Below are 23401 nucleotides of genomic sequence, written 5' to 3'. Positions count from 1 at the left end.
GATGGTCTGAGGGCCCTTAGCTTCTTCCTCGAACAGAGGCCCGAACTATCCCCATCCACCACTACTCTCCTCCGTCTGGCTGAACTTGTTCTCACACTGAACAATTTCTCCTTCAACTCCTCTCACTTCCTCCAAATAAAAGGTGTGGCTATGGGTACCCGCATGGGCCCCATCTATGCCTGTCTCTTTATGGGGTATGTGGAACATTCCTTGTTCCAGTCCTACTCCGGCCCCCTTCCACAACTCTTTCTCCGGTACATCGATGATTACTTCGGTGCTGCTTCATGCTCTCGTCAGGACTTGGAAAAATTTATTAATTTTGCTTCCAATCTCCACCCCTCCATCATTTTCACGTGGTCCATCTCTGACACTTCCCTTCCCTTCCTTGACCTCTCTGTCTCAATCTCTGGTGATAGACTGTCCACCAATATCCATTACAAACCCACCGACTCCCACAGCTATCTCGACTACAGCTCCTCACACCCTGCTTCCTGTAAGGACTCCATCCCATTCTCTCAGTTCCTTCGCCTCCGTCGCATCTGTTCCGATGATGCTACCTTCAAAAACAGTTCCTCTGACATGTCCTCCTTCTTCCTTAACCAAGGTTTTCCACCCACGGTCGTTGACAGGGCCCTCAACCGTGTCCGGCCCATTTCCCGCGCATCCGCCCTCACGCCTTCTCCTCCCTCCCAGAAACATGATAGGGTCCCCCTTGTCCTCACTTATCACCCCACCAGCCTCCGCATTCAAACGATCATCCTCCGCCATTTCCGCCAACTCCAGCATGATGCCACCACCAAACACATCTTCCCTTCACCCCCCTTATCAGCATTCCGTAGGGATCGCTCCCTCCGGGACACCCTGGTCCACTCCTCCATCACCCCCTACTCCTCAACCCCCTCCTATGGCACCACCCCATGCCCACGCAAAAAATGCAATACCTGCCCCTTCACTTCCTCTCTCCTCACCGTCCAAGGACCCAAACACTCCTTTCAAGTGAAGCAGCATTTCACTTGCATTTCCCCCAACTTAGTCTACTGCATTCGTTGCTCCCAATGTGGTCTCCTCTACATTGGAGAGACCAAACGTAAACTGGGCGACCGCTTTGCAGAACACCTGCGGTCTGTCCGCAAGAATGACCCAAACCTCCCTGTCGCTTGCCATTTCAACACTCCACCCTGCTCTCTTGCCCACATGTCTGTCCTTGGCTTGCTGCATTGTTCCAGTGAAGCCCAACGCAAACTGGAGGAACAACACCTCATCTTCCGACTAGGGACTTTACAGCCTTCTGGACTGAATATTGAATTCAACAACTTTAGGTCGTAAGCTCCCTCCCCCATCCCCACCCCCTTTCTGTTTCCCCCTTCCCCCTTTTTTTTCCAATAAATTATAAAGATTTTCCTTTTCCCACCTATTTCCATTATATAAAAAAAAACCCACTAGAGCTATACCTTGAGTGCCCTACCATCCATTCTTAATTAGCACATTCGTTTAGATAATATCACCAACTTTAATTTTAACACCTATGTGTTCTATTGTACTATTGTCGTTGACATCTTTTGATGATCTGCTTCTATCACTGCTTGTTTGTCCCTACAACCACACCCCCCCAACCACCCCCCTCCACCTCTTTGTCTCTCTATCTCTCCGCCCCCCACACACACACCTTAAACCAGCTTATATTTCAACTCTTTCTTGGACTCGAACGCAAGTTCTGTCGAAGGGTCATGAGGACTCGAAACGTCAACTCTTTTCTTCTCCGCCGATGCTGCCAGACCTGCTGAGTTTTTCCAGGTAATTCTGTTTTTGTTTTGGATTTCCAGCATCCGCAGTTTTTTTGTTTTTATCTTGAAAAAGAGTCTGCTGGGTGGATTAGCCCAACACGCATAACATTTGAATCGTAACATTACAACTAACACTACCATTATTAGGAAGTGCCGCCGATAAGTAAAAGGAAAACAAAAAATATAGTCAAGCAAAATCATTCTGTATCTAGATCAGTCACAAGCAGTGATTTTGGAACAAGTAATCATTGCTCAGTCAGTCAATAATACATATCTGTTTTATTTGTTCATGGGATGTGGGCATCACTGGTAAGGCCAGCATTTATTGCCCATCCCTAACTGCCCTCAAGAAGATGGTGATGAGCCAACTTCTTGAAATACTGCAGTCTATATGGTGTAGGTAAACCGCAGTGCTGTCAGAGAGTTCTGTAAATGCTGCTCATTCCAGGCAGTAGGGAACACAGATTTGTAAGGTACTGTTGAAGAAGCCTTAGCAAATTGTTGCAGTGCATCTTGTACCTGTCAGCATGGATTTCTTAAGGGAAAATCATGTTTAACTAGCTTGCTGGAGTTTTTTGAAGAGGTAACAGAGAGGGTGGATGAGGGCAATGCTGTTGATGTGGTGTGTTTCCAACTTCTAAAAGGCGTTTGATATAGTGCCGCACAACAGACTTGCGAGTGAAGTTAAAGCTCATGGAATTAAGGGGACAGTAGCAACATGGATACGGAACTGGCTGAGCAACAGAAAAGAGTGTAGCGGTTAATGGGTATTTTTCATGCTGGAGGAAGGTTTGTAGTGGAGTTTCCCAGGGGTTAGTATTGAGACCCTTACTTTTCCTGATATATATTAATGACCTATTGGACTTTGGTGTCCAGGGCACAATTTCAAAATTTCTGGAAGGTACAAAGCTTGGAAGCATTATGAATTGTGAAGGGGACAGTATAGAACTTCAAAGGGACATAAATAAGTTGTTGGAATGGACGGACAGGTGGCAGATGAATTTCAATGTGAGAAATGTGAGATGATTGATTTTGGAGACACATGAAATAAAGGGTATAAATGTAACGGAGGTGCAGGAGCAAAGGGATCTGGGTGTAAATGTGCATAAGTCATTGAAGGTGGTAGGACAGGATGAGAGGGCAGTTAATAAAGCATACAATATCCTGGAATTTATTAATAGGGGCAAAGAGTACAAGAGCAAGGAGGTTACGTTCGGCCTCAGTTAGAGTACTGTCTCCAGTTCTGGGTATCGCACTTAGGAAGGATATGAAGGCATTGGATAGGATGCAGAAAAGATTCATAAAAATGATTCCAGCAATGAGGAATTTCAGTTATGAAGACAGATTGGAGAAATTAAGACTGTTTTCCTGAGAGAAAAGAAGACTAAGGGGAGATTTGATAAGACACATTCAAAATTATGAGGCGCCTGGACAGTCAATGTGGGAGAAGCGTTCATGAAAAGACCAAGACTGAGATTTAAAGTAATTGGAAAAAGAAGCAAAAGTTATATCAAGAAACTTTTTTATGCAATGAGTGCTAAGGTTTTTGAATGTGCTGCCCTTTAGTGTGGTGGAGACAAGTTCAACTGAAGCATTCAAAAGGGAATTAGACTATTAACTGAAAAGGAAGAATGTGCAGGTTAGAAGGCAGGGGAATGATACTAGGTGAGGAGCTCATTCAGAGAGCTGGTGCAGACAGGATGTGCCAAATGGCCTCCTTCTGCACCATAACAATTCTGTGATTATATGTGTACACCCTGTAGCTATAGTGCATTAATGGTCAAGAGAGTGAACATTTAAGGTGGTGGATGCAGCACTAATTAAGTGGGTTACTTGATCTGGATGATGTTGAGCTTCCTGAGCATTGTTGGAGTGGCACTCATCCAGACACTTGTTGATGGTGGAAAGGCTTTGACAACTCAGGAAATAAGTCACTCACCAGAATACCCAGCCTCTAACCGGCTCTTGGAACCAGAGGATTTATGTGGCTGGTCCCGTCAAGTTTTTGGTTAATGGTGAGCCCCTAGGAACTTGCCAATGGGGGATTCAGTGATGATAATGTTGTTGAAGATCAAGGGGAGGTGGTTAGATTCTCCTGTTGAAGATGGTCATTGCTTGGCATGAGCAAGTGGCAGATGGCCCTAGTGGGGGTGGGGTAGGGGGAAGGGATCGAACTAGGCTAAAAGGTGGAGATAAAACAATGGATGGAAATAAATATTAAAAATAATAATAGAAATAGGTGGGAAAAGAAAACTATATGTATATAAAAAAAAACATATTATTAGAAAAAAGGGATCAAAAAGAGGGTGAGGAAGGGGGAGAGAGTTCATGATCTGAAGCTGTTGAATTCAATATTAAGTCCGGAAGGCTGTAAAGTGCCTAATCGGAAGATGAGATGCTGTCAGAACTATTGAGTTTTTGCAGCTATTTTTATTTCTGTTTCAGACTTCCAGCATCCACAGTATTTTGCTTTTATCTAAGGATTCTGGGAGGCTGGCTGAAAGGTATTGTTTTGTGACTATAACTGTTGCTTAACTAACCTGTGGGGAATTTGTGGCAGCCTTCCATTTCATAAGACGCTGGTTTGCACCATGGTAGTCAACTCTGTGTTAAGCATCGCCTGGTGTGGCTCAGGAAAAGCCTCACTCTGGCATGGCAGTCTTTGCTACATCTGTCTTTGGGACAACTCTTTTGATTTTGGCAATAGCCCCCAGATATTAGTGAGGAGGACGTTTCAGTCTTGACTGTGGTCAGGGTATGTCTTTGTCGTGCCTGGTGTGCAGGTTGATGTCAGGTAGTCTGGTTGGTTTTTCTTATTATCGTTTTGCACAGCAGTTTGATACAACTGAGTGGCTTGCTAGGCCATGTCAGAGGGCAATTAAGAGTCAACCACATTGCTGTGGGTCTGGAATCATTTGAAGGCCAGACTGGGTGAGGACAGTGGATTTCCTTCCCTAAAGGGCAACAGTGAAACCAGATTTTTTTAATGACAATCCGCCAGTTTCATGGCTACCATTATTGATATTAGCTTTTAATTCGAGATTTATTTAATGGATTGAATTAAAATTTACCAGCTGCCCTGGTGGCATTTGAGTTTATGTTTCCAGATCATTCGTCCAGGCCTGCAGATTACCAATTAAGGTGGTAGGCCTCTACACCTCCATCCTCCACCAGGATGGTCTGAGGGCCCTTAGCTTCTTCCTCGAACAGAGGCCCGAACTATCCCCATCCACCACTACTCTCCTCCGTCTGGCTGAACTTGTTCTCACACTGAACAATTTCTCCTTCAACTCCTCTCATTTCCTCCAATTAAAAGGTGTAGCTATGGGTACCCGCAAGGGCCCCATCTATGCCTGTCTCTTTATGGGGTATGGGGAACATTCCTTGTTGCAGTCCTACTCCGGCCCCCTTCCACAACTCTTTCTCCGGTACATCGATGATTACTTCGGTGCCGCTTCATGCTCTCGTCGGAACTTGGGAAAAATTTATTAATTTTGCTTCCAATCTCCACCCCTCCATCATTTTCACGTGGTCCATCTCTGACACTTCCCTTCCCTTCCTTGACCTCTCTGTCTCAATCTCTGGTGATAGACTGTCCACCAATATCCATTACAAACCCACCGACTCCCACAGTTAGCTCAACTACAGCTCCTCACACCCCGCCTCCTGTAAGGACTCCATCCCATTCTCTCAGTTCCTTCGCCTCCGTCGCATCTGTTCCGATGATGCTACCTTCAAAAACAGTTCCTCTGACATGTCATCCTTCTTCCTTAACCGAGGTTTTCCACCCACGGTCGTTGACAGGGCCCTCAACCGTGTCCGGCCCATCTCCCGCGCATCCGCCCTTACGCCTTCTCCTCCCTCCCAGAAACATGATAGGGTCCCCCTTGTCCTCACTTATCACCCCACCAGCCTCCGCATTCAAACGATCATCCTCCGCCATTTCCGCCAACTCCAGCATGATGCCACCACCAAACACATCTTCCCTTCACCCCCCCTATCGGCATTCCGTAGGGATCGCTCCCTCCAGGACACCCTGGTCCACTCCTCCATCACCCCCTACTCCTCAACCCCCTCCTATGGCACCACCCCATGCCCACGCAAAAGATGCAACACCTGCCCCTTCACTTCCTCTCTCCTCACTGTCCAAGGGCCCAAACACTCTTTTCAAGTGAAGCAGCATTTCACTTGCATCTCCCCCAACTTAGTCTACTGCATTCGTTGCTCCCAATGTGGTCTCCTCTACATTGGAGAGACCAAACGTAAACTGGGCGACCACTTTGCAGAACACCTGCGGTCTGTCCGCAAGAATGACCCAAACCTCCCTGTCGCTTGCCATTTTAACACTCCACCCTGCTCTCTTGCCCACATGTCTGTCCTTGGCTTGCTGCATTGTTCCAGTGAAGCCCAACGCAAACTGGAGGAACAACACCTCATCTTCCGACTAGGCACTTTACAGCCTTCCGGACTGAATACTGAATTCAACAACTTTAGGTATTGAGCTCCCCCCTCCATCCCCACCCCCTTTCTGTTTCCCCCTTCCTTTTGTTTTTTTCCAATAAATTATATAGATTTTTCTTTTCCCACCTATTTCCATTATTTTTAAATATTTTAAATCTTTTATGCTCCCCCCCACCCCCACTAGAGCTATACCTTGAGTGCCCTACCATCCATTCTTAATTAGCACATTCGTTTAGATATTATCACCAACTTTAACACCTATGTGTTCTTTTGTCCTGTTGTTTATGACATCTTTTGATGATCTGCTTCTATCACTGCTTTTGCCTACAACCACACCACCCCCCTCCACTTCTCTCTCTCTCTCCCCACCCTCACCCCAACACCTTAAACCAGCTTATATTTCAACTCTTTCTTGGACTGGAACTCAAGTTCTGTCGAAGGGTCATGAGGACTCGAAATGTCAACTCTTTTCTTCTCCGCCGATGCTGCCAGACCTGCTGAGTTTTTCCAGGTAATTCTGTTTTTGCTCCACATTACCAGCCTGGTATTGCAACCACTATGATATCATACCTGTTTTTCATAATGGAACCAATAATAAAATATTTATGTACATACATACCTGTTCCATTACATTATAAAGTACTAGGTGAGTAGGAAGGGAGGCTTGACCAGAAAATCTTATGTTCAGCCACTTCAGTGGTTCCTCAAAAAACATTTCAGCTTCATCAACATAACTGTTATTTCCAGTCAGATCTGGAGGACATTCCAGAAAGTGCATTTTTATTGGGCAATGAACGTGGCTGTGGAGAAATGAGAAATAATTAAGTGATACAGGCAACCGTTCATGCACCACACAATTTCTGAGAATAACAATTTCAATTCATTATTTTCTCCTTGCCTGCTTTTTTTTTAATCTCCTCAAATCAAGTGACTTCCAGCTGAAGGATAGGCTGGAAAGCTACTCTCATGTCTCAGCCAATACTCTGGTAAGCATTTTGCAATTTTCTTTCCGTATCCAGAAATGAGAAAATAATAAAGTAGTTCACATTAGGGTTTTGTTTATCAAGATTACAAAGCTTCAGGTGAGACCAGATATTTATGAATAGGAAGTCCGCATTTTCTCTTTGAAACGTGATGGTCTTTCTTTGATAATGTCACTTTGGGTGGATGCTATTGCATTGGAAAGGATTTCACTTATAACTTGTCACTATTTCCTTGACTGTTACACCTCCAATTTACAATTAACTTACTGGATTGCATTTCTAGTAGACCTAGTGACCTCTTCATTTTCTTTCCTCTGGTCAAATATTCCAATATTGTTAACAACCTAGCAATGAGCTACTCTGGGCTTTATTGACACCTTCTAAAGACTAGATCAAGTCCACTCAATTTACCACTTTCTCCGCTGGGAATGACATTGTTGCAGATAAGGAAGAATAATGTCTCTAATGTACACAAACATTGGCACTGAGTGCCTCTCCATCAAACAGCAAAATCACTAGTTACATACAAATTACAGGCCAACTAGGTTAATGGCCAAGGACCTGACAATGCATCCATTCAGTTTTCTAATACAGAATTAAAAGAATGAGATAACTTGTATTTGTATAGTATCTCAGGACATAAAGAACTTCACAGCTAATGAAGTATGATCACTGTTGCGATGTAGGGAAATACAGCAGTTAACTTGCATATAGCATAGTCCCTCAAACAGCAGTGAAATGTCGGTTTGATGGTTAAATATTGGATAGAACAAAAGAACACTCCTGCTCTTTTCTGAACAGTAATTCAACTTAAGAGCACAGACAGTTTAATGTCACATCGAAAAGGTAGTGAGCAGAATTTTAGCCTAAGAAGTTTGGGTTGGGTGGTGGTTTAAAGTCTTAAATTTCAGATTCCCAACCCAAACCCATCTCCAACCCACCCAACTCCAGCTTTGAATGGGACCAAAGATAGGTAGGTAGCCAATCTGCTCCGAAGAGACTGGTTGGTACTTTAATTATGGTGATAAAGCCTCAAGCCTCATTCTGATTCAGCTTTGCAATTTTTAACTATGGCCAGCTGGATTTCACTGAGCTTTGGGGAAACTGGCAGTTACATCCAGGTAAGGATTTGGAGGATCCAGGAGGGGAGTATATTTTCTTCCTGGATCCAAAGCGACTGCCTGAAGAACACTTGTGATCAGACACCACAACCCCTCCCCGACTCTCCTCCCCCCACAAGACCTTGGACCTCCTTTGCCACCAGGCCTTTGACCCATCCCCACCCCGGTTACTTGTACTAGCATCCAACATTGCGAAGCTTTTTTACAAAAATGTAAGAGCTTTAAAACCCCATATAGCTACAGTCTCTCACTTTCTACATTAGCTGTTTTTGCAAAATTCTTAACATGCCTGTAAAATGGTGTTGAATGACAAGGCATCAGGAAGAGCAAAGAGGGCTCTTCTCCCTCTGGCAGTGTGTCCTTACAGAGCTGTTGAATGTGCTGCATTACATCCAATGTTCCACGTTGGTGAATTAATCCAGTATATAGAACTAGACACATATTAGAAAAAAACAGGAAACAGACTGCCGGCTTCTTCCATGTTTTCAAATTAGCCAATGAGTAGCCTATTCAGAAAAGAGAATCAAACCAGGATTTTATTGCACAATTTTTCTTAAGTAAATACAAATGCAATGAAATCTAAAGTCCATAATATTTTCTGTACATAAAACAGCAGTAAATAATATAATGGTCAAGTAAATAATTTCTACTATTTATTCCAGTTAAGTACATACATTTATACAGAGTAGGCATTTTAAAAGATTTGCACTCAAACTTCATCACAAATTGCATAATTTAAAAGTGTTTCAACAATCCCAGAGTTATAAAGTTATAATACAAAACAATATATAGCACTGTCGCATTTATAAAGTTATAACAGGGGACAGCTATGAAAAATACCTCCAATCAAACTGCCTCTGGAAATAAACAGGCTGAAGTCAAAGAGATATATCTTTTGAAACATTTTACATAGAAAGGCATTTCTCCATTTAAAAACCTTAAAAATGTTCATACGTTCGACATTTTTCATAGTGAAATATTACGTGTAGAGAGAGACTGCAAGGTTCTTAAGCAAATTGATATAGGGAGTGACAAGGTGTTGGCAGGCTTAAAAGTGGACACATCTCCAGGTCCGGCTGATTTGTGACCCAGACTGCTGAGGGAGGCAAGGGAGGAGATCGCAGGGGCTCTAACCCAATTTTTTAATTCCTCTCTGGCCACGGGGGAGGTGCCAGAGGACTGGAGAACAGCTAATGTGGTTCCGCTATTTAAGAAGGATTGTAGAGATAAGCCAGGGAACTACAGGCCAGTGAGTCTCACGTCAGTGGTAGGGAAACTATTGGAGAAAATTCTGAAGATGAGAATCTATCTCCACTTGGAGAGGCAAGCTTTGATCAGGGGTAGTCAGCGTGGCTTTGGGAGGTCATGCCTAACAAATTTGAATTTTTTGAGGAGGTGACCAGGTGTGTAGATGAGGATAGTGCAGTTGATGTAGTCTATATGGATTTCAGCAAAGCCTTTGACAAGGTCCCACTTGGGAGACATATAAAGAAGGCAAATGCACATGGGATACAGGGTAATTTGATAAGGTGGATTCAAAATTGGCTTAGTTGGAGGAAACAGAGGGTGATGACAGAAGGATGCTTTAGTGACTGGAAGCCAGTGTCCAGTAGCGTGCCACAGGGATCTGTGCACAGTCCCCTATTATTTGTCATTTATATAAATGACATAGATGACTTTGTGGGGAGTAGGATTAGTAAGTTTGCGGATGACACAAAGATTGGCCGGGTGGTTAATAGTGAGGTTGAGTGTCTTGGGCTACAGGAAGATATAGACGGGATGGTCAAATGGGCAGACAAGCAGCAGATGGAATTTAACCCTGAAAAGTGTGAGGTGATACATTTTGGAAGGAGTAATTTGACAAGGAAGTATTCAATGAACGGCATGACACTAGGAAGTTCTGAGGAACAAAGGGACCTTGGCATGTGTGTGTGTGTTCATAGATCTCTGAAGGCAGAGGAGCATGTTAACGGGGTGGTAAAAGAAGCATATGGGACACTTGCCTTTATCAATCGAGGTATAGATTACAAAAGTAGGGAGGTCATGTTGGGAGTTGTATAGAACCTTGGTGAGGCAACAGCTGGAAGGGTGTGATTGCACTGGAGGGGGTGCAGAGGAGATTCACCAGGATGGTGCCTGGGATGAAACATTTAAGTTATGAAGAGAGGTTGGATAGACTTGGGTTGTTTTCGTTAGAGCAGACAAGACTGAGGGGCAACCTGATCGAGGTGTACAAGATTATGAGGGGCATATACAGGGTGGATAGGGAGCAACTGTTTCCCTTAGTTGAAGGGTCAGTCACGAGGGGACATAAGTTTAAGATGAGGGGCAAGTGGTTTAGGGGGGATGTGAGGAAAAGCTTTTTTACCCAGAGGGTGGTGACAGTCTAGAATGCACTGCCTGGGAGGGTGGTGGAGGCAGGTTGCCTCACATCCCTTAAAAAGTACCTGAATGAGCACTTGGCACATCATAACATTCAAGGCTATGGGCCAAGTGCTGGTAAATGGGATTAGGTAGGTAGGTCAGGTGTTTCTCACGTGTCGGTGTAGACTCGATGGGCCGAAGGACCTCTTCTGCACTGTGTGATTCTGTGATTCTGCGAAAGCTTATCAATTCAAGGTATTTTCTTTTAAATTCTAAACTATCAGTTACACAAATCTTTAGGTAGAATTATGAAGTAGATGCTTACCACAAAACACCATGCAAAGAGGCATTACTGGATAAATAAATCTGAATTCCTTGTGGCTTAAGAAACTGGGATAAAGAATATATATATTTTTAAAACACAGGTATTCAAGGGGTGACATTTGAAAGTCATTTGCATGTGCACAAACCTGGCAATGCTGCATGTCAGTGCTTCAGGACACTGTGCGATCCAAAACTGTAAAGTTCTCTACAATATCCAGATTTAGTGGGGCAGTGAGCAAAGGGAAAGAGGTAATCAACCAAGCATGCACCACCCAGTGTCTGCTTCAAAAGCAGAGAATCACGTGTGTGCCTGCTCTCATGGAATGATCGTTCACTACAATAGGATATCTATTATAACTATGTCTTGGTATGTCAATTCAGTCACCCAGTGCCCAATATATGGCTCCAACACAACCCAAGTCATGACATCCAATTGGACTTTTACTAATACCAAGTGCAGACACTATCCAAATCATCAAATTTTCATATTTTTCTACAATGGGCAATAACTTCTGACTGTAAGACAGCTCATGGGGTGGTAGTGGTGAAAAAAGTGAAGGAACTGTGGAAAGTATTTACTATAACCCCTCAGCTTGTACCAACATTTCTCTTAATTCTATATTTCTGCATTAGTCCCAAAACACCAAATTAATCTACATTGTGAACAGAGCAGGTATCAAGAGAAAAGCAGATAAGTATCTAAATGAGAAGAGGATACAAAGGTTATGAGAAGACAGCAAATGGAGTAAGATGAGTCATGATTGCTCTGGCAAAAACCTGGAACAGACAATTTGGATCAAATAGTTTGCAAATCCATGATTAAGCTAGTAATCTTGTCTTCAGTCTTTCAGTGCTATAAGCATCTATGGTTTAGTGCAGCCACACCTTGCTTCCACTTATTCTCAGATCAGGAAGCACCATTCAAATTAGGATGGAGGGAGAAGAAAAGGGAAAACTTTAAATCAGTGAGAAGAGATTTACACCTTGTTAGTTTACAGCATCACACTAAATGGTATATCCTTAAATAACAGAATAAAGATATATTTTTTGCATAACTTGTGAGAGCCTATTTGTGTGACTTTGTAGCTTTACCAACACAAATTATTGAACTGGACAAAGAATTTAACTGAAAATGAATTCTAATTAACATGCATTAAGGACAGGCACCTTTAATATCTTCTTCTGGAGATCATATTGTACTGCTGCTTTTACATTTTTATCTTTTACAAAAGCAGCAACTCCATTGAAAGTGGTCGCAGGAACAAAAGAGAGCAGGAAATGAATTACAAGGTTGAATCTTAACTCAAAACTTCAATATCTGTAAATCTGAGCTGGAATGATTATGACTCCTGTCCTGTTAGGATTCCTGTCCTGTCTTCAATCCAAGATAGCTATTATCCTCTACACACAAAGCCCCAAATTGAGTGGTACACACCTATACACCACGAGGGTCCATATCACTGCGATTAGCAAAACGCTGTACTTCTTAGGCACCAACAGGCATCCATGAATGAAGAAGGGAAAATGAGTTCCCAAAATCACAGGAAATCCCTGTGTGAAGTACCAGTGCCATGAGTGTGAGCCGTAGAATGATCCCATGTTCTGAATCACGTTAAATCTGAGGAAATTCCATTGAACCATAACCCACTAAAAGGGTGAAAAAAACAAAGATAGACAGGAACAAAATATAAATTTGCAACATATCATGGGGTTGTAAATGGAGCATGATAACAGCATGAATATTACCAACAGGGAAAATGAAAGTCAAATATCTTGGGTAGCCCTGTCCTGGAATGTTTTTCTTCAAAATGAAGTACTATATGACGTGTCTGAATCCAAAAGAGTATCACTGACTTTTTAAGATGTACAGACTCTAGAAAAAGAAATAAGTGCTACAAAATCACCATTTTACACAGATACACAACTGAACAGTTAGCATTTCACAATTAATGATTTTTTTTTAAGAACTAAGCAAAAATAATTAAATCTACAATGCTGAAAACAACAGGCACCAGGATCTGTTAAAAATAAGATGCCTCAGTGCATTACAATTTTCTCCAAAGTCGGCTAGGCCAGTGGCTTTATCACATGCTGGCCACACAACAATAGTGTATTACACAGCTCAACAAGTTTTCGAAAGGTTAAATATATGAAAGAGCATCCTACCTCACCGTAAAATATTCGGTCAATCATCAGAGAAATCCCTAGTGTTAAGCAGCTATAAAATAAATAGAATTGTCACTTTTATGTTTGTATGTTTATAAAAATAACTAGCACACCAACATACAGCCACAGGAGTAGGATACACAGTTTCACCCTGATTTCCTCCACTCAACTTGTTCATGGTCTCAACTGTGCCGCAAGGAAGGAATGAGTAACATGAACAACTACTATAACCAACTGCTGAGAACTGTACAAAAGAATAATGTTGGAAGACTGGTAGCAGTTGCTCACCAAGGAAGAATGGCATACAACATGAATGGAAACAACCTTTCTTTTGCATCTAGCTCCACCTCAAAATGTTGGAAAGTCGGAAAAGTCCAAAAACTTGGCCCCTCAGGCTTGAGGGTCCAATTGGCCTACTCCTGCTCCTAATTCATATATTCTATCATTTCTGCTACCGCATGTTGGATACAATTTTCTGTCCCAGCTAAGAAGCCTTCTGGACTCCTTTCTAGGAACCTGTAATAGGATTCTCTCTGTTTTGTGCATGGAAATTACAGCGAAGTTAACCACTACCTCTGTAAAAAAAAAAAATCCTTCAGGAATCAAGTTAGCCGCTTAGGATGAGTCAAATGCATAACTGGCCTAGATTCTCTCAAAATGTACTAGAGGCAATCCACGTGGATGGTGGGAGCTGTAATCCTAAGCATATTTGTGCAGTCAACAATTTTCATCAAGTCCAAAATGAAATTCTTACTAATGTCATGGTTAGATTGAAGTCAAGTCCCAAGGTGTTCAGGCAAGAGTTCTAGTTCTCAAGATGAACATGAAACAAACTTGATTTTAAATATTGGTGAGGAATTGTTTACTGTTCCTGTTAATACCATATTCCTGCCTCATCCCCTCCAATTCACCTACTTTCCAAGAGCAGACAGAATAACCATCTTGCATTTCTGGGTTGCACCCCATTAATTTCAGGCAGGTTGTCAGTAATACTGAACCACCAACATTGGATGGTGTGGATATTACCCATGCCAGCAAAAATGCTTGTGAGTTGATCTCTGAATCATAGGAGGCATTGTACTGCTTTATTTTTAATATTTATCTAGGTCAGAGCCATGCTGCTCCCACATTTAAAATTTTAAAACTAATAATTTAGATAGTGTTTTCATTTTTGCCCCTTTCTGTTCCAGTGCAAACTCTGATCCTGACATGAAATGCAAATACGAAGCATCTACACTGAATTTAGTTGCTGATTGTGAATAGTATTCAACAGCAAAAAATATAAAATTGGCTATTAAATTGCTTTTTCTAAAGTTGTATGTGTCTGGACTGATTTGGGGAAAACTCCTCTCCCCTCTTGTACATACCCAACTGGTAGACATTTGTACAAGAGTAGATCCAGTTTCTTCTGTTCCTGCCAGAAATGAAAAAATAGCAGAGGCAGCCAAAGAATGACAGCGGTGGGGCGCACAACAACTGCAAAAGCAGTCAAAGCCAGATATTTCGAACTGCAAATGGGAAAAAATAAAAACAGACATAATCAGATCTGGTAACAACTGCCCTTAAATATTATCACAAAAATAAACAGCACTTCTGCAAACTTACCCCATTTTTTGCCAGTTTCCCTGTAAAAGTGATAGTTTCTAGGTGTTAGATTCTCATAGGTAAGCTCTACCCATCAGTGACATTTCCAATTTCACATTATCTTCCCCCCATCTTTCCCAATTTCCGCAGCCTTCCCTTCTATTTTAGAGACAACAGGTTGGCAGAAATAATAGACTACATTAATGTATCTCTCTCTCTCCCCCTTTCTTCTTTTCCTCTATCTGCAGGATGATGGGGAAATAAAGACATTTGAGCAGAGAGGAGTCTGCATTCTGCAAAGAAAAATTTACTGAACTAGCAAGTAATGTGCCACAATCTTTAAATAGTGGGAAACTTAAAAACAAACTTTTAAGGAACTACAATGGCCATCAATTATCCCTCACTCCAAGACCTGAATAAGTTTTATTTAATAAGAACCACAAACAACTCTGACATCTATCATTCCACAAAGAATACAGTGATTCAAAAAAAAGGAACAGAAAGACCAATTTTTCAAGGGACTTATAGTTTCTCCAGAGCAGGGGAATAATCACTAGTAAAACCTTACTGGAAGAAAAAACATGAACTCTATGGTGTCCAACCCCAATAAGGCAAAATCTCTTGATAATAGAAACTACAATGCCAGGAAGCAGGGATCTTCTTGAGGAGGCTAAATTAGACAGAATTAAATCAGCGCAATTCCCCAATATTTGTGCTTTCCTTTTAAACTAAGTTTTTCTTTCAAATCTTCTATCATTTCTTCACTCCCCCCTGTCCACAAAACTTGCCTTTGAGGAAACAGCATGCAGGTGTTATTTAATAGCAGTGGACGATGGCACACTATAAAGTTAGGAAGTGAATCTGCTTCCTATTTTCAATATGAAAAAACACTCTGTCAAATAGCTTGCCATATGAGTACAGCTGAAATCCGATTACTCTGCATGGGAAGTTAGGAGCACAAAACTTGCATCTTGTCACATTAACTGTTATGGCAGATGGTAAATGCCAAGCTGTCCAAATCCCAGTGGGAAACTTGAAGACGCTGCCGCAACTATTTGAAATTTGTACTTATTTCGAGATGTGGTCTTTGAATTCAGTAAAAGGCGGCCACCAAGTCATATAGGTTTCTTACAAAACTAAATTAAACCTTTATTAATAGAATAAATGATTTTAAGCACATACATAGATCTACAAATTACTACTATGATAACTTCTAAATCCCCTAATTAATCTAACCCCCAGTTACACCTCCGTTAAGGTAACAGTGAAACGCAAATTTTAAAAGACTCAGGCAAAGTAACACATAATACCCCGAACGGTCAAATTAAAAGTGAGTTTTTCTCAGCCTCAGTTCTTGTAGACAGCAGCTTGAGGCTTAGATGCTGGAGACTTTTCACACTTGTGTTAGATCTTAGAATGCCTGCCCTTACACACAGCCTTGTCTCCTTTATACATGTTTTCCTTTTGAATGCAAATTCCCATTGTTTCACTATGTATTTGGACTTTACCTTTCTAATAATAAAAATCTTATTGGAGTACCAATTTTATCAGTAATATTTGGGAAAAATAAACAGACTATTTTTTAACGCAACAGTTATTTTTTAACTTCTCCTGGCTAGGCGTAACATTTCACCCCTCTTTTAAATTCAAGCTAGTCTGGTTTACTTAAAAATGCAAATGTTCCCTTCACACCTCACATTCTAAAACTTCCCCCATGTTTACCTATGTAACATTTCAAACCTGGCTTATCTTCTGATGCGTCAATTCAATTAAGTCCCCCCCACTCCCAAACCCACCCGCGCGCGCGCACGCGCGCACACACACACACACAGACCACACTATTACTCTATTTTACAATAAATTCCAATAACATTAATAAAATTAGTATATCTTCTCGACATTAACATCCTATTGTAAATTATACAATATCATTTTAAAAAGGTTTAGAATACGCAAACATTTTCCTGACCTACTCCCAGTCTTTGTACCCTGAAAAGGGTAGTAATAAAGTGTAAAGCTGGTTAGAACAGCTTCCATACTATTCGTAATTGTCCGGGTACTGCAATACCAGGTGAACCAGGAACACAGTTGGGAAAAATACTGAAAGAGAATTTAAAAAAAAATCCTTTTATAGTACAAGTCTTGTAACATTAAATTCTTTGGATGCTTACTAAGTTTACATAAAATTATTTTCTAAATACACAAAATATATAGTTCTGAAACAGTTAAGAGCAGCAAACCCTCTAATTTCGGGTTTGGAGCTTTGAATGCACATCCTAATAATGCCCCTTTACTGTCATTGGATGTTGTCAACCATGCATCTACACAATCATGAAATTTACAAAATGATACAATGGAAGGATTGCTCTGACCACATCTTGGATTGCGGAATCCAAGATATTTGGTGTCAATGTATTTTATCGATTTCACAGTCCATTTCAACAAACACAATCTGTGACAGTATTAATCCTGTGTACTAGACAACTTTCTAGATATCTAGATTGCAATCTCTTTATACAAAAAATGTTCGACCCCTCTAAAATTCAGCCCTTAAGGTCTTGCTTACAAGCTAATGCTTAGGGAATAGACAAATTAGAGAGGGCCAACAGTTGAGGACCTGGACTTGAAATCAGTTTTTGAAACATTGTAGACTTGGAGATTGTAGAAAATAATGCTAACAAAACAAATATTTTCTTTATGGAATGGATTTATTTTTATATTTAAAAAGTACAAGCTCCTTTTACCTAATTGGTTTAACTTGTATTGCTCCTTCTCAATACCTTATATATTTTTGTGCAAGATTTAGCTTGGTAATAAGTTCTTTAATAGGCATAGCATATAAGTTTCACACATAGAAGAATGATCCCGTTCACTTTTGTTGCAATAATTTGTCACATTATAATGTCTATTAGTGTATTGAATACTATTGATACTGCCTCATACCTTCAGGGCCTATTGCATAAAAATTCTTCCACATACATCACTTGCTTTTCAATCTCACCTTCAAGTTGAGAAAGACTTGAGGCAGAATCAAACACCTTGGGAAAAATTTCCATCCCGTAATGAAAAGAAAATAAATATGAATAGATAGAGCAAGAAATCTGCTTACCACCCATTTTGCAATTTCTGCGCTCTCCTGTTTTTTCATCATAGAGTATAGTTTTACATCTGCAAGTGCTGCCAGAAAAGACTGCACTAATCGAGGAACCCAGATCTGCAAAAAAAAATTATGGCAGGTTCACTGGCTGCAGTAGAGTTTATGTTGGAGTGCAGAGTGCAGATGTCCAGTGAGTGTCATCCTTGTGTCAACAAAAGAATCATTGTCCTTGCCCTCTTGTACTATTACTGCTAACAAAAGCACAGATAGATATGAAACTTACATTTTTTAACTAAATGAATAGATTTCTACACAATCAGAACATTTTCTATATAATCCAAAGTTATTCAATCTCTAGCCTCTTGCACAACACAATGCAAATTGCAGCTCTGAGACTGCAACTCATTACATCAAGTTCTAATTTTTTTTTAAATTCATTCAAGGGATGTGGGCTTCGCTGGCTAGGCCAGCATTTATTGCCCATTCCTAATTGCCCTTGAGAACGTATTGGTGAAAGCTGTAATCTAGAACTGCTGCGGTACCTATGTGGCGTAGGTACACCCACAGTGCTGTTAGGGAGGGAGTTCCAGGATTTTGACCCGACAGTGAAGGAACAGTGATATATTTCCAAGTCAGGATGATGAGTGACTTGGAGGGGATCTTCCAGGTGGTGGTGTTCCCATGTATCTACTGCCCTTGTCCTTCGAGATGGTAGTGGTCATGCGTTTGGAAGGTGTATCTAAGGAGCTTTGGTGCGTTTCTGCAGTGCAACTTGTAGGTGGGACACACTGCTGTCACTGTGAGTCAGCGGGTGGAGGAAGTGAATGTTTGTGGAAGGGGTGCCAAACAAGTGGTGTCAAGCTTCTTGAGTGCTGTTGGAGCTGCACTCATCCAAGTAAGAGGGGAGTATTCCATCACACCTCTCTCCACCTATCACTGGCCCCCTATCAAGCTCTCCTGTCCCACCCCCTTCTACCAGCTTATATTTCATCTCATTTCTATATGTCTTAGTTCTGATGAAGGTTCATACGGACTCGAAACTTCAACTGTATCCCTCCCTGAAGATGCTGTCAGACCTGCTGAGTTTTTCCAGGTATTTTAGTTTTTGTTCTAGATTTCTAGCATCCGCAGTATTTTGCTTTTATCTTGTAAATATGGAAAATGGCTTAAACTGGGGGAGAGAATTTTAACCCTTTTCTAATTTCACCAGATCAAAAACATTCTGTGCCAGGCCTGCTTCCAGGCTTCCACCTTAGATTCTGTTCAACCAGGTAAGGCAAATTGCAAATGCTGTTTGGTGACTACGCTTTTCCTGAAGGAAGCACCTATCTTCAAGTCAGCACGTCCGCTAAACAATTTCAACAGATTGAGCCAAAATATCATCCATGCTAACATTCTTACAGTGCTGTAAAGAACAAATAAAATAATATTTAAAGGCCTTAATTTTCAGCATCTTCCAGCTAGTTTGAAGGATATGCCAGAATTACAGCATTTTATTTGATACTTTTGCAGGATACATTTAATAAAACAAATTCTTATTTGTTTAATAAGAAGGGTTATAACAAAAGTAAGGTACACAATACAGTAGAGAGCCAAGCTGAATACAGAAAATACAAAGGAGATCTAAAAATTGAATAAGTAGGACAAAGAGTGTATGAAAGTAGATTAGCAGCTAATACAAAATGGAGCACAAACATATTTTCTAAACATATAAATAGTAAAAGGGTAGTCAAAGGAAGGGTGGGGCCTATTAAGGGCCAAAAAGGAGATTTTCTGTGGAGTCAGAGGACATGGGTGAGGTACTAAATGAGTACTTTGCATCTGTCTTCTCTAAAGCTCATGGTACTGCCAATGTAGTAGTAAAGAAGATGGGAATAGCGATATTGGATAGGATAAAATAAATACATAAGGAGATATTTAAGAGGTGCACAGCCCTCAAAGTAAAAAAGGCTCGCAGTTCAGGTGGGATGTATCTGAGGTAACTGAGACAAATAAGGGTGGAAATTGTGGAGAATCTGGCCACAATCTTCTAATCCTCTTTAGATATGATGTTGTTGCTAGAGCACTGGAGGGTTGTCAAAATCAGAAGGGGGATAAACACTGCAATTTCAAGTCAATCAGCCCAACATCAGTGGTGGAGAAACTTTGAGACGTTAATCAGAAACAAAATTAATTAGTACTTGGAAAAGTACTGCAGCGGTTCACAGCGGCAGTTCACCACCACCTTCTCAATGGCAATTAGGGATGGGCAATAAATGCTGACCTAGCCAGCGATATCCACAATCCATGAACAAATAAAGTATGGGCTAATAAATGAAAGTTATCATGAATTTGTTAAAATCAAAGAGTGTTTAACTGAATTGATTGAATTGTTTGATGAGGTAATGGAGGGTTGATGAGAGTAATGCAGTTGAAGTTCTGTGTATGGACTTTTAAAAGGTGTTTAATAATGCACCACATGTTAAACTTGTTAGCAAAATTAAAGCCCATGGATTTAAAGGGAAAGAGACAGCATAAATAAGAATTGTAAACAGAAAGCAGAGAGTAATGATAAAAAGTTGTTTTTCAGACTGACGGGAAGGTGTAGAGTGATGCTCCCCGGGTCAGTATTAGGACCATGGCTCTTTTAAGTATATACTAATGATCTCAACTTGGATGTAAAGAGCATAATTTAAAAGTTTGCAGATGACATAATTCTCAGAAACATGGTAAACATCGGGGAGGTTGGTAACAGTCTTCAGGAAGACAAACAGACTGGTGAAATGGGCAGACATATGGCAGATGAAATTTAATGCAGAGGAGTGTGAAGTGATGCATTTTGCTAAGAAAAATAAGGAGAGACAATATAAACTAAATGATACAATTTCAAAGAGAGTGCATGCACATAAATCTTTGAAGTTGGCAGGGTGAGTTGAGGATGCTGTTAAAAATGCATTGGGGGCATATGCTTTATGAATAGAGGCACAGAGTAGAAAAGCAACGAAGCTTTGGTAAACCTTTATAAAACACCAGCAAATCCTGAAACTCCCTTCCTAACAGCACTGTAGGAGTACACTGCAGTCAATCAAGTAGGAGACTCATCACCACCTTCTCAAGAGCAATTAGGGATGAGCAACAAATGCTTGTTTTGCCAGCGATGCTCACATCCCATAAAAGAATAAAAATCAATGTCATCAGCTGGAATATTATGTTCAATTCCGGGCAGCACACTTTAGGAAAGACTCCAAGGCTTAGCAAAGGTGCAAAATAAATTTATTAGAATGGTACCAGAAATGAGATACTGGAGAAGCAATAATTATTCTCCTTCCAGCACAGGCAGTTAAAAGGAGATTTGATAGATGATCAAATTATGATCAGTTTTGATAAAGAGTAAATAAAAATAAACTGTTTCCAGTGGCATAAAGGTCAGTAAACAGACACAGATAAAAGGTGCAATATTAAAACCAGCTGAAATCTCTTTTTTCACACCATGGGTTCTTGTAATCTGGAATGCACTATTTGAAAGCAGCTTCAATGATGTCCTTAAAAACTGGATAAATACTTGAAGAGAAAAAAAAAAACAGGACTATGGGAAAGAGGAAAGTAGGACTAATTGAGTAGTTCTACCAAAGAAGTGGCACAAGCATGATAGTCCAAATAGCCTCCTCCAGTGCTATATCATTCATTCTATGATTCTCTGATACCAAAGAACAAACATGCATCGATGTTTCCCCCCAAAAATTAGCCAATAACTTTCCTAGCATTTCAATAACAAGGTTAAATCTCATTTATGAAGAGACAAGACTGGTTAGTATCAAACAACTGTTTAAAACCTTACCAGCAATTGAACAGTATCCTTCTTGAATATTTGCAACAATTTATAAAAGCTTGCAAAGAACAATGGATAGATGTAACCTCGAAGTCTTTCTTTCCATTCCCAGGTTAAATAACCATATTTGTCAATGTTAAGATTATAGTATTAAATATTTATTTAAAAAAAATAAACAAAACCATCCTTCTGTTTTAAGCTTCATGATCAATTAACCCTTGAGTACCATGTGACCACCAAAATGTGAGCACTGCTTATCTATATATATATATATAGGCCACCATCTTGCCCCATGGCTGGTCTCTCCACTCCACAGCTGGTCGATCTTTCATTCACAGCAGCAAAACCCAAAATTAAGTCATTTAATCCTCTCCATGTTCAACTTGTCAAAATTCTGCTTCTCTTTCCTAGTTGATTATCAAAAGTTTGATGTAAAGTAGGAAATTCAAGAGTGTAAAGTAGGGTCTGTCAAAAAAAGGGCTTTCTTCCATTTATGTGGATGCCCCAGACAGCAGGCAATAATCAGCTTATAGTGCACAGATAAATTCAGTCCGCATTTTAAAGTCATACATGCTATCCTTATTTTTACATCACACTTAATACCATTATTTATAATTAACAATTTCTAACAATTTATAAAGATGGAAAATAGAAAAGGTTGTAGTATGACGGCCAAATTTTCAGAGTCATGGTGGCTCTGGAGACCGTTTAAAAAAAGATTTAAAATCTGAACTGCCTCTGGAGACACCAGGCTTGACTCAATCATGCCCCCACCTGCATGTGACAGGCCTTTTTTTAAATCAAGGTGGGCCTGTCGAGTTGGGAAACTTCCCAACTTGAGCTATCAGGCTTAATCGCAAAAATACTAAGGACTTCTGTGCAGTGTGGACGGAGGGACTACAAGACAGAAAACTGGAGCACTATAGTACCACTATTGGTATGAGGGTTTTCAAGTTTACCCGGACATTCACCATTATAAACATGCACTTGGAAATTTATAATGAAAGTACATGCTGAAGTAAGATAGTTTTCCTTCCCAATTTAATGTGATGCAAGCATCCAGCACTTCCTCACAAAGAATAACACATTTCTCTTTTGCAGTAAAGTACACTGTGATCAACGGAAAATAGGTGAGAAGCTTCATGTGTCAACTAATCTGGACACCAAAGACTGAAATTGTATGTTACAAAACCATTCTATCAGTTTAAGTTTAAACGTGACCAAGTGAGGCTAACATTTCCTTTTTGGTATTCTGGTAGACAAATCTAGCTGTTCCAAGATCTTTCCACACGTCCTGAAAATTGCATTTAGTTTAAGCAATCCCTATGAGTTAAAGGCTGATATAAAAGTTAATATTTTTAGAAGGTGCATGTACAAGTTGAAAACCCAAAGGATATTTGAAGACCATATTATGTGCGACTTCGAGTGACTGCCAATACTCATCAGGAACGAAACTCGTTTGGACCAGAAAGCAGTTCACCATCCTCAAAGCTACAGTGAACATAATTAGATAGATGTTTGGACCCAATAATCCTAAATTTAAGAAAACAGAAAAACTACAATTACAAAAGCAGCAAAATATTTTGGTGGCTCCAAATATCAGCTGACTTTTTCTGAGGAAGACAGTGTCACATTAAACACATTTCATTGAGTAAACGTTGCAGCTTAGGAAAAAGAATCATACTTCTACAGAAAAAAAACCATTTAAA

At 40.5% G+C, this 23401-nt stretch overlaps 1 protein-coding gene across 2 annotated transcripts in view; it reads right to left on the bottom strand.

Annotated features, from left to right (window-relative positions):
* pigb (phosphatidylinositol glycan anchor biosynthesis, class B) overlaps positions 1-23401 on the bottom strand; it is a 35787-nt gene that overhangs the window by 3356 nt on the left and 9030 nt on the right. For both annotated transcript variants that reach the window (XM_041207613.1, XM_041207614.1), the window contains 10 exons: positions 23090-23225; positions 21702-21819; positions 17897-18001; positions 16757-16887; positions 14571-14711; positions 13204-13255; positions 12473-12684; positions 11039-11103; positions 8639-8855; positions 6865-7045 (listed from right to left, as the gene is read on the bottom strand). In XM_041207613.1, coding sequence (XP_041063547.1) covers positions 6865-7045; positions 8639-8855; positions 11039-11103; positions 12473-12684; positions 13204-13255; positions 14571-14711; positions 16757-16887; positions 17897-18001; positions 21702-21819; positions 23090-23225 — 1358 coding nt within the window. The remainder of the gene's footprint in view (positions 1-6864; positions 7046-8638; positions 8856-11038; positions 11104-12472; positions 12685-13203; positions 13256-14570; positions 14712-16756; positions 16888-17896; positions 18002-21701; positions 21820-23089; positions 23226-23401) is intronic.

Source organism: Carcharodon carcharias, chromosome 16 (assembly GCF_017639515.1).
Source record: "Carcharodon carcharias isolate sCarCar2 chromosome 16, sCarCar2.pri, whole genome shotgun sequence".
NCBI lineage: Eukaryota > Metazoa > Chordata > Chondrichthyes > Lamniformes > Lamnidae > Carcharodon > Carcharodon carcharias.
The sequence above is the reverse complement of the archived record's forward strand: the minus strand, read 5'-3'. Positions and strand labels throughout refer to the sequence as shown.